At 40.7% G+C, this 12,258-nt stretch overlaps 1 protein-coding gene across 1 annotated transcript in view; it reads right to left on the reverse strand.

Moving 5' to 3' along the window:
* Positions 1–1,274: 1,274 nt before the first annotated feature.
* Positions 1,275–12,258, reverse strand: part of LOC108789891 (probable ATP-dependent RNA helicase DDX60-like) — a 131,487-nt gene continuing 120,503 nt past the window's right edge. Inside the window, exons 34-38 of the mRNA XM_018560032.1 lie at positions 10,836–10,983; positions 7,325–7,467; positions 5,190–5,341; positions 3,520–3,582; positions 1,275–1,374 (exon numbers count right to left, since the gene is read on the reverse strand). Coding sequence (XP_018415534.1) covers positions 1,275–1,374; positions 3,520–3,582; positions 5,190–5,341; positions 7,325–7,467; positions 10,836–10,983 — 606 coding nt within the window. The remainder of the gene's footprint in view (positions 1,375–3,519; positions 3,583–5,189; positions 5,342–7,324; positions 7,468–10,835; positions 10,984–12,258) is intronic.

Raw genomic sequence — 12,258 nt, forward strand, 5'->3', positions numbered from 1 at the left:
CGTGAATTACATTGGTGATACCCCTATGTTTAGAGAAGGTAGTAGCATGGAAAGCAATCAAGATATTTGGGTATGGTCAAAGAAGAAAAATGTGTTTCCTGAAGGCAAGCGATATGAATGCACAATTTCCTGATACACAGTATATTTTTCATAAATATAATTTTCATTTCTAGAATGTTGATGCTACTGTATTTATGTATTCATTCAGGAACCCTTGAAAAAATTGTCAGGCCTCAGGGAACCCCGCTAAAACATATTTTTTATCGTGTATGGTACATCCACATGATCAGTAAGCAGTAGAACGTTTTTATTAAAAGAAGAACATGGCATACTCAGAGTATTTGACACTCAGGGTGGATCATGTCACAACACTCCCCTGCTTTACACAAAATCATTTCCAGTGATAAATAAAATAAATCACAATGGTCCGAACAGAAATGCAGACAGTAAACAAAGTTATGTTCTCTTTCACTAGTGGTCACTGGAAACATTCACCTAAATTAGAGATCAGTGTAGGGGTCCCCTACCTTGGTAATCACTGGAGAAATGCCCCCATACACAAGTGGTTAGTGATTAATTGCTTTCTTATATTGGCAGTCAGTGGGCAAGTGCACCCTAACACTAGTGATTATTGTAGAAGTGACCCTTTACATTGTATGTAAACAGAAAATTGCCCACTTACATTGGTGGTCAGTGCAGTGATGAGATCAATCCACCAAAGCTCAATGGTCAAAGAACACCTGGTAAGCTGTGGAGGAACCCTGAAGTTCCCTAGAACCCTGATTTAGATGTAAGAAATCAAGTTTTGGGAAAGAGGTTTTGTGATTTATGGTTAACCACATGTCACTGAAAAGGACATAAAAAAAAAACCAGAGGATTTGTGAATGTCTGATGACATGAGAGATTTTAACAAAAAGGGAACCTGCATCAGTAGAGAACCTCCATGAAAATGGTGGCCCGAGATAAAGATAGAAAATTGCAAACTGAGTGAAGGTTCTTGTTACATATACACCTGAAAGTAATTTATATTGTTATCCATTGATACGATCCACATATAACACACACACACACACACACACACACACTTTCCAGGTTCCCCACCATGTTGGAAAACAAATGCAAGGTCAAATGTTAAATGTTATCATTGTTTATTTAGTCAGGTCTCAAGTTCAAGGCTAATCACTGTTTTTTAAAAGGCAACTTCTTTGCACATTTTTAATTGCTATGTGTTATCAGGTAAAAACCTGACTTATTTTTGGCGGGAATGCCGTTTTCTACACTGCACTAAATTTCTCAGAATATATGGTATGCAGCTGAGCAAATGCCAAAACAACTGGGTCATTTTCATCTTCGCACAATTCTTTCATGGATACACTGCAGGAAAAGGAGTAAATACAAATAGGTTCAGATATTATGATTTATACATTTTGGAAATGAAAAATACTAAAATCAGATCAATTAGATTTTTTATTTTAAAAAAAGTTTCACAACATTTATGACATTGTTTACTGGCTCAGGTGTGAATAGAAAAAGAGGGAACAGCTCCCTTGTAAAGATGAGACTGGGCTTGGTACAAACACAGTTTGATTGAGTTTGCCCAAGCCCGCTTTAAACTCTAGCCGCCACCCCCCTCCCTACTCAATCCGTGGCTGCAATTGCGGTGGGGGTTTCCCTGCCCCTTTGTGACATATAGATGTGGGACAGGGAATGTGCCTCCCAGCAACTGATCAAATCAGGAGGAAGGGGTGGATGTGGGGGTTTCGAGTGGGTTTGGGCGAACTGGGTTAGCACCAAGGCCAGGCTCATCACTTCTCCCTGGTAAACAGCTAAACTCCCAAATAGAAACATTGTTCATAGATGGCTTTATAGCCTGGAGTCTAACCATTAATATACAATGGCTTCATGTATTTTATGTTCATGTCAGCAGCACCACATGCTGGTAGAATCTGAAGTCATGATTCCTTCAGTTACATATTTCATAAGAAAGTTTTTTGCCTTCATCAAATGCTTGGTGGTATAATACTGTACACTTGTGTTTCCTTTATACAGTTTTCATTTAAAACCATCTTCACAAAAGATTCTCTCATGAAATTAAGCTTTTAAAAAAAATAAATATATATTTCCAATGTTATTCTCTGGTTGTGTGTGAAATACTGTTTAAATACTGCTCTATCGCACCTCATACAAGCGATCCATTGGCTCTATAGCCGGTGGATCGCTTGTATGTGAACAGGCATCGCGGCCTGTTTCTACATTTTGACAGTTTCCTGCACGCACACTTTGTGGCGTGCACGAATGGACGGGGCTAACAGGCTGTCTTTAGACGGCCTGTGACATCCAGAAAGCTTCCGGCCGACTATTTTAGGGATGCACCGATACCACTTTTTTAAGACCGAGTACCGATACTTTTGATCAAGTACTCGCCGATACCAATTACCGATACTTTTTCTTAAAGGACCAGGTCACATTTTTTCTAAAGCAATACAAACTAATGATTTTAGGTCAGTTTCTTAATATTATCATTCATGAGATGACTAGGGAGCATGACGCCGGCTTCGCGGCCAATCAGAATGCAGGGCGCTACGTCATTACACGGCACCCACCTTCCGGATTGGCTAGCTTTCTGACCAATCGGGAAGCCGGGCAGCGCGTCATTACACGCTACCCGGCTTCCTGATTTGCCGGGAAGTCGGCTCCATGCTCTCTCATCACAAGTGACGAGAGAGCATGGAGCAGTTTCCCGGCCAGTAAGGAAACCGGGCAGCAGGTAATGATGCGCTGCCCGGCTTCCTGATACAGGAAGTACTTGTGCTAGGTATCGGAGCATTTGGGCAAGTACGAGTACTCACCCAAATACTCGGTATCTGCACCGATACCGATACTAGTATCGGTGCATCCCTAGTTTAATTACAACGGCCGGCAAGTGGTTAAAGTCTATAAGGGGCCAAAAGCATGCGATTCTCCTAAACAAAAAAACCCCAATGTACTTTTTCACATAAGAAGCCACACAATAGGCAACATTTAGAGTTATCGCACAGGTGTGAATAGGGGCTTAAAGTGAACCTGTGACCAGACTATGCACACTAGAGTATTTACATATTCTACAAGTAGTAAAAGTACTTTAAAAAAAAAAAAAAGTCTCATTTACATCTGTAACTACAGGCATTGCAGAGAAATTGTCAAAGTTCACAACACAGGCACTGAAATGGTTATAAACCAAGAGAAACATGACTTTAGAGTCTTTGTTGTGATCATGGAGGAATTTTGAGAATAAATAACACATTAAAAGCAGCTAGAGAAGTCAGGGATGGTTTGTTTTAAAGTACTTTTACTGCTTGTTATATGCAAATACTTTAAATACCCACAGTCTGGGCACAGGTGCACTTTAAATGTAAATAAATATACATATTACATAAGAAATACAAAAATTATACAAAATACCTAACCATGTTAAAAATACATTAATAAATCCCAAAAGCATTATAGCTTTCCTTTAACACAATATAAATAATTCCTTACCTAATGGATGCAATGGTATGCGTGAAATCTTTCAGCTTGTCATATGCATCACCCTTGTCAAGCCTACAAAATACAAAGCACAGTTTTCATTTTCTCCTTAGTAAATCGGTAAAAATGTTGCTAAAGTAAAACTGAGCAGAACCTAGACACAATATGCATGATATACATTGCTAACGTCAGCAGATAAGAATGTATAGAAGCCAGTGCTATGACATGCTTAGGAGAGAGCAGGATTTGTCAAGCATGGCATAGGTTGAAATGGAGGACTCATATCTCTAATATTAGAACCAATGTAAGTGACTTATAAGGCATGACTTGCAAAACCTAAGCCCCAAAACATTCAACACAATTAGGTCAACAGCCAACTAGGGAGGCCTGTTTGTATGCATGCATTGGTCATATGTAATAAAGCTAAAAGACTTTAGTTCCAGATTGTTGCCGGCTCCTATTCTAATTGGTCGCCTTAAAAGGCATGTAAAGCCCAAACTTTTTCTTTCAGTTTTGGATGGAGCTTAAAAAAGGTAAGCATCTTATTGGGTTTTTTTTCTGTTCTGTTTCCCTGCTGGGGAGATTTACCCTCTGGCAGGACTGAAAGGGAAAAATTATAAAATGCATGAAATTTTATATTTTAATTTTGTTCTACTTAACATTATTGCTATTAGAAGAATTTTGACAAGCCCATATGTGGTTGTATTGTGCAGGTGACAGGCACTCTTTACTAGACCCATGATATATCCCCTGCAGTCTTTTGCAGCCCTTCTACTCCTTTCCATAGCGGCAGTAAAAAGGTAGTTTTGTGATTCCCAGGCTCTAGAAGAAATTAGGCGAGACTGGGAAACACAGTGGTGGGGGGGGGAATAGGGGTGCACTTTTTAGTCCGTAGAACTAGATGTGTATTACGCCTAAGCATAACAAAGCCATACAACTAAAAATCAACAAACTGGCTCCTTTACATACCGCATGATGTTAACACTAACATGAGTTAGGATGTTCTATACTAATGACCGTAATTAAAGTGACAGTAAGCTCAGAAGTTATATCTTAAAAATGCATTCAAGTACCCCATTAACAAAAATTTAGCTTTTATTGTGTATGACCCAGCTGTAGATCCTCAAATCATCTCTGAATTGGTGCTGACACTGGCCTTCCTTCTGGGGGGGGGTATGCCTACTTTTGTTTCCCATGATCCCTGTGTTTTGTAAAGTAGCTACCACACTAAGCTCGCTCCTGTGATGAACTACAATCTGACGTTTACTTTACTCATTTGTATTCAGATTGTAGTCCATCACGGGCGTGAGCTTGGAGTGGTGGCTACTTTACAACACACACAGATAAAATGTGTTACCTGTCCCCACACAGGGACCATGGGGAACAAAAGTAGCCACCCTCCAGAAGGAAGGACAGTGTCAGCACCAATTCAGAGATGCTTTGAGGATCTACAGCCGAGTGATACACAAATAAGATACTTTTTTGTTAATAGTTAAGGTACTTGAATGCATTAAGATGTAACTCTTAGTTTAATGTCACTTTGAAGCATTTACATGAATAAAAAATAATATCTTACTGCATTTCTTAGTATCCTTAGCAACATTAATACATTTTACATTCAATATAGTCCTAGTCTTTTATCTACAATTTACATTTGCTGTGCATTTTAGGAAAGTACATACCCATTGTTAGTTTTAAGGGGTCCCAAGGAACCATGTTTGTAAAAATCCAAGGCATACGAGTTGAGAAAGATTTTTCTTCCACAAATGTCTTTAAAAGTAAGATGGTATAAAGGAATATACTTTTCAGGTATTTGAGCGGTTTGCAACATTAGCTGTGGAAAAATAACAAAAGTGATTTAGCGTTTTCACTCGTAGTTTTGTATAATCTAGTTAGAGAAGGCATAACGGTCAGAGTGGCTAATAAAAAAAGTATTAATTTTTGCTGGCTATGCAAAATCACTTGTTTAACTGCTTCCCGTCCTGCGGTCATTCATAAATAGCCGGACGGGAGCCTTCTAGATGTAAATGGGCGTTTTAAAACTTCCTTCCCCGCTCCCAGTGGGAAAACTGCCTAAAATGTAAACAGCGATGGCTGTTTAAGTACAAGCGTTCGTGTCTGTAGAGTAGCCCGATCACTTGTATTTTGTGCGGAACCCCCCCCAGGCCCTGGTCCCGAGCTCCGCTGTGCTCGGTGTGGGCTGGGACCGGCACAGCGGCTCTGTCACCGGAGATCAGTACACAATCTCCCTCCGGTCTCTTGATTCTTCTGTGAATGCAGAGAACGCTGAGGTCTCCTCCACCTCCTTCCCTGTCACCTCTGCCATGCCAACCCTGGTAGGGGCCCGGGCCCCTGACATGGGTATCTGCCATACCCCCCTGATGGCGGCCATGCTCCTGACTACCTTATACTCACTTTCCCCCGCTACTCCTCTTTATCAAATATTCAATGCATCCAACATGCATTGCATTGACCGCTATTGTTATGGATTGTTACTCTATATCTATCCGTTTTATAGTCTGCTTCCATGTGCCCTGCAGGAGGGAGGCTGTATAGAGATATGTGGAGGACACATGGAAGCCACTTCTCTGGATAGATCAATATTCACCCTAAGATACCTCAGCAGATAGTTTGCCTCCCATCCCTTGTAGAAGCATACCTGTGAAACACGCCGGGAGAAAATCAACGCATGCCACGGTGTAAGAATGATTTAATATTATATCCATATGAATGGACTCCATAACACAAAAATAAGTATCTAAATGTTTTAAGACATGAACAGTAATTTGTGGAGTGCAAATGTGGCAGAAGGGTAATCACGTATGCAAACAGTGATTTAATGTAATTTATGTATTTTAAATCATATGGAATAAACTGATGTTGGTTTTAACAAAAGCTTAAGTCTGATGCCTCATGTTGAAAAGCCTGTAATAGCAATAGCTCAAGCTGCAGTTTACATACATGTGCGAGTCAGAGCATTCACCCATGGCTTACTCAGGCTTTCGTCGAAAAACGACATACCTAAAAGGAAAGTATTTGTGCTGTGTTTTTATCTTTAGCTGTATCATAACTCTTTGTAATATATCACGTTTGTAATATAGGAAAAAAAGATATTAATCCGTTTAAAAGCTTATGTAAAAGAGAAATGTGCATTCAAAGCCATTAAAGCTTCCCTGTTGCATAGAGTTTTAGGTAAAACAAACCCTCTAATTCAGCGGTTCTCAACCTGTGGGTCGCGACCCCGTCGGGGGTCGCATGACGATTTGCCAGGGGTCGCCTAAAGACATCCCAAATCTCCCGGACACTCCTGCTATTGGATAGCGGTTCCCGGGCGCCCGGGAGAGAAACACTTTATCCCGGAAAGGTTAACTCGGCTCAATCGAGCAGAGTAAACCTTTCCCTGCTCTATACAATCGGAGCCGCTGGCCACCGTCAGAAAAAAAAAACCAGCATAGGAATGCATAGCTAGATTTCTATTGGCTATTTCACTTTGCAATAGCCAATAGAAAACTAGCTATTGCACCCGCCCACTCGATCAAGCCGAGTAAATCTTTCCGGGAGAAAGTGTTTCTCTCCCGGGTGGCCGAGAGCCGCTATTTAATAGCTATCTGTTGGTAGCAAAATTACAGCGATGAAGAGCAACGAAAATAATTTTACTGTTAGGGGTCGCCACACTTGGGCATTGTTATCAAAGGGTCACGGCACTAAAAACGTTGAGAACCGCTGCTCTAATTACTGTATGTTTTGCAAACATGTTATTTAGCGGCAGTGTAGTTGCAGTTTTAAGAGACCTTAAAAAAATTATTCTGACACTTACACTGCTAACGTTTGTCATTTTCATCAAGTCATGATCTGTATTTCCAGACAGACATGCAAATGGGGATATGCCACTTCTTCCTTCTGAGTTTGACATCAGATGATCCACCAGTCCTGAGTCCATGCACTCCTTGCCTGAAAAGCCTGATGGGATACATTGCATGATTGCATCAGTTCAATTCTTAATATACTTAAACAGGCACTTAAATAAATTGTTCTCTAAATGACATTTGCACAAACCTACACTTATTGCTAAGTACAACCAGCACCAACCTAATGTAAGAGATACAATAGCTATAAGGCTAGCAAAATCCAACCAGACATCAGCTTTTATATTGCAAGGCTGGTCCTCTGAAAGGTGCCTGTTCCTTTCAGTATGGCAATGCAAAAACATAATGTGCTGTGAAAGCCTTTCTATGAACTTCACTGTGCTAAGAAAAACTACCTAAAAGGAGAGATGCTACAACACATCTAAGAGACTGGGAGCCAGGGAGCACTTTGATCTGTTTAGAAATCACCTTTACCAACACTCTGCAAATTTCCCAAGCTTTGCTGACAATTTGTTCTTTAATAGAAAAAGATTAAAACATTTGTCCTATCGATAACAAGGAAAATATTATATTCTGTGACACTATTTTAACCTTGGCCAGCCTGAGATGGCAAATCATGTTGTAATGGCAAATCATTTTGTAAAGAAAATGGCTGTCTATGTAGACACTTGTGCTATGTGCTAAAACCTTTTTTTTAAAAAAAAAAAAAAAAAAAACTCCCTAATTGCTAATAACTCATGACACAATACATAACATGAGGATACAAGACCATGTGCCTTGAGTTATTAACAATTACGGAGCTTTTCTCCTCCCAAAGAGGCAGTGAATTCATTGCTTCCAGTAAAATTCTGAATCCCTAATCTGTTCATCATGCACGTAGGGAAGAAAAAAGAAAAACAAAGTATATGTACTGGTTAAAAAGATGTTTTATTGTTCTACATTTAGCAAGAGTATCTGGTGGCATCAAAGTAATGTAATTTAGCATGTCTTATTTACCATACTTGATCTACTACTTGTTTGCCTGAATCTTAAAAAGAGAGAAAGTGGAAGCTTTTTTACTAAGGATGCACTAATACCATTTTATTAAGACCAAGTACTGATACTTTTCCTCAAGTACTCGCTGATACCAATTACCAATACTTCTTTTAGTGTCCTGTGACAGTTTTTCTCAAACAATACAGACTAATGACTCCAAAGACATGCTGGAAAGCTAATTGGCTCCTGTCTGCGTTTGCCCGTGTATGTTTGCATGTGAAATAGGGAACTTAGATTTTAAGCTCCCTGGGGGGCAGGGACTAATGCAAATGTGCACTATGTAAAGCACTGCGTAAATTGTCTGTTCTATATAAATATCTGTAATAAATAAATACATTTTAGGACAGCAGTAGAGCACCAGGGTCCGGGCTCAAATGCGACCGCTGCAACCCTGGTAGTTCTACCACTGACTCCAAGCTGGGGGTTATAAATCTCAGCAATACATTATATAGCAATGCAGAATACCACCAGCTATAGAGGACTACAAATCCCAGCAATACATTAGACGACAACACAGAATAATATGAAGCTACATATTCTGTATTGCTCACCAGAACTGTGCAGGGTCTCAGGAGGCTGTGCGGTGTCTGACCAGGGCTGTGCACAGTCTCACCAGGGCTGCACGGTCTTACTAGGCCTGTGTGCAGGGTCTAAGCAGTACTGTGCGGTCTCATCAGGGCTGTGTCAGGTGTCTCAGTTGGCTGTGCGGGGTCTTCTGGGTGCGGGTGGCGGGAAATAGGAGGTGGAAGATGTGCGAGCTGGCGCTGTAAACAGCCGCCGTGTGGTCCCCAGAAGGCTGCTGCGAGGCCCTCAGCAAGCTCGGGACCTTACGGCAGCCAAAATGTATCGAAGCCTTTAAAGAGCCAGTATCAGCGTTTAGTATCAGGGCACTTTCACAAGTACTTGTGAAAATGCCCAGTATCAGCAACGATACTGGTATCTGCATGGGTGCATCATTACTTTTTTAACAATGAGAAAGTAATCACTTATTTGCTCCACATGGGAGTCAGGTAGGTACATTAGGGATAAATCTATATAGAAAACAGTGAAGCATCAGTGTAAAGAAATACAACTTACTTCTCTAATAAATATGTAAAACCAATATACGCCGTGCTTTTTTTGTTGTGGTAATAATCTGCTGGGTACTGTTGTGGTAATAATCTGCTGGGTACCTGTTGTGGCAATATTCTGCTGGGTACCTGTTGTGGCAATATTCTGCTGGGTACCTGTTGTGGCAATATTCTGCTGGGTACCTGTTGTGGCAATATTCTGCTGGGTACCTGTTGTAGTAATCTTGAAGTGATACAGCACCACCTTCACAGAATAATTGGCCATCCTGGGCCGTCTTGAAATACAATTAGGCCTTTTTAAAAAGGAGTTGCTGGAGGAAGAAGTAATAAGAATATTACTACTCACTTCATGTAGTATACTACATGAAGTGAGTAGCCAGATTCTGATTACTTTGTCCTTGAGCAGCTTAAACAGGCCTGTCCAGAATCCTGTTTCTATTTCAGGATGGCCCAGAACGGCCAATGTGATTTTCATATAGGAGGAGAAGATCCGCTGGGGATATCACAAGACTTCTCTGTAGCAAGCTTTCTATATTGTCGCAAGGTTTGTATGCTGGTTGTAGCAAGGCTTGTGTGTCGGCTGTAGCCCTCCTGTACTTACTAGTGGCTAGCCCTGCCCCTCAATTTTGCTTCTGTGTTTGGCTCCACCCCCAGCTAGCAGGGGGTGGGGCTTTCGGGGGTCACATTATTGGGCGGCTCATTCTAAAATGCCTGGGCCTATGTTTTGTCCCAGTACGGCCCTGAAGAGAACATTTAAGAAACTCGAGGCAATTTGAAAACTCCTAGAGCAAAAAAAATCCAATTTCTAAGCAACTCAAACTTAAGACTTAAAAGCATTCTTAATTTGGCTTATGCATGTGTCTCAGGGCTATCTACACAAGTCCTATGTTGACCATACACATGAACAATCGCGGATATATTTTAATCTATCCTGTCTGATTATCTCCCAGCCAATTTGATGGGTATTATTTCCTCCATATAAACGTTTACTGTGGATACCAGTATGTATGAACCGTTTGAAAAAATGTCACCAACACTCCAATGTGTTCATTTATTTAAGCCTGATGAAGGGACCCTGTGCGGCTCCGAAAGCACTTGTCTTCATTTGACATGTTCTTAATAAAATGAACACATTGAAAGGACTTTTGGCGTGCTGGTGACATTTCCTCAAACGATTCATGTAACGAGCGGCGCCATCCACAGCACCCTCCTCTGTTGGGATATCCAGTAAGGAGTGCAACAAGACCTTCATACACTATCAGTATTTATGGCCACCATCATTTTGAAAATCTAGTAGTATTTTTATCAAATATTATTATATGAATACCATAGCTAAAGAAGATCTAACATAACATACTGATTTGTGCGAGAGGTAGCTGGTATTCTTTGTCCATGTCTACCAGCTTGGAGGCTGTAAGAATGCAGTGACCAAAGATTGTCGCAACGTTCCTGTTATATTCCTTAACAGCATCAGCAAAGTCTTTAGGTAGCTCTTCTAGACAGACCTGTACACAAATATACATGTTAGTCAATGTATTACTTTATTTATTAGTGCTATAAAATATTACCATACAACAACAAAACACCAAAGGACACATGTAAACAATGCTTCCACTTGGTAATTACACCAAATTACTAGACACCATGTACAATTGTAGAAATATTCATATAACTACATTTTGCAGGCACATGGTGCTTCTGAGTAGTCAATATTACCTGTCCATATCATGTAATCTAATCTTTTTCATGTTTCATGGGTATTTAAGATTTTTTAAAACTATTTAACAAACACACCACATGAAAAAGATTACTGAATAACAAGCAGAATAGGCCTGCAATGAAGCAACAATTCCATATGTTACATTTTAAACATTAACAATGCTGGGGAACCACAGGTGACAGCAAAACACTCACATGAAAGGCACCCAAGAGTAAAAGGCACAAGATCGAAGCTGACAGTTAGCAAACAACACATTTCTGTAAGATCCAGTTAAAAGGTTTAGTAGCACAGCTACAAGTGGCAGCAGCCTGCCCTCAGCAAGCACCTGCAGGGTTAAAGCACCACCAGCAAGCTAATGGATGTTTTTAGGCAAATACCTGCAAGACTTAGCTAAGGCATTAGCAGCACCGCAGAATCACATATGTAAGGTTTTAGGTACACATGGAAAACTGAATGGATCTACAGACATAACAGATATTCAGAAAGATTGAGCCAGAGCAAAGCAGCACTGCAAAGCCATAGAAAAATAGTAGCACATGCATTTCTTAAACAAACTCATTGAAAGAAAATGGAGTGGATCCTACTTGTTGTCTTGTCCATGCATGTGATCATTGCAGTACAACCATAGTTTGTGATGATGCAGTCATGGTTCTTCTCTGGAGTCACAAGACCAGGAGGCTAAGCAAGTGTTCAACCGACACAATGATGGAGGAAGCATCCCAACAAGGAGAGCCCAAGAGACCATTTCCTGCACCCCAACTCCAAGGCTATGGGGGAGGCTTCCCTTATAAGCTTGCATTTAGCCACCTGAACAAATGGAACTTCATAACAGGAGAGGCTGAACCTGTGCGGCAGGCCAGAAGAAACCGGCAAGGTGAGGGCAAAATTCAAACATATTCTTAGTATAACCGGCTTGAGCAGTGAGGACAGAAAAAAGAATGGCTGCCTTGGGAGGCGGGCTATTATTTATAGCATAACTGGTCCTGTGATGGGGGCGGAGCCATACCCATTGTATGCTGCCATGTAGGTGTCAGGAAAAAAGATTACATTTATATATATA

Source organism: Nanorana parkeri, unplaced genomic scaffold (genome assembly GCF_000935625.1).
Source record: "Nanorana parkeri isolate BGI_ZX_2015 unplaced genomic scaffold, ASM93562v1 scaffold428, whole genome shotgun sequence".
Classification (NCBI taxonomy): domain Eukaryota; kingdom Metazoa; phylum Chordata; class Amphibia; order Anura; family Dicroglossidae; genus Nanorana; species Nanorana parkeri.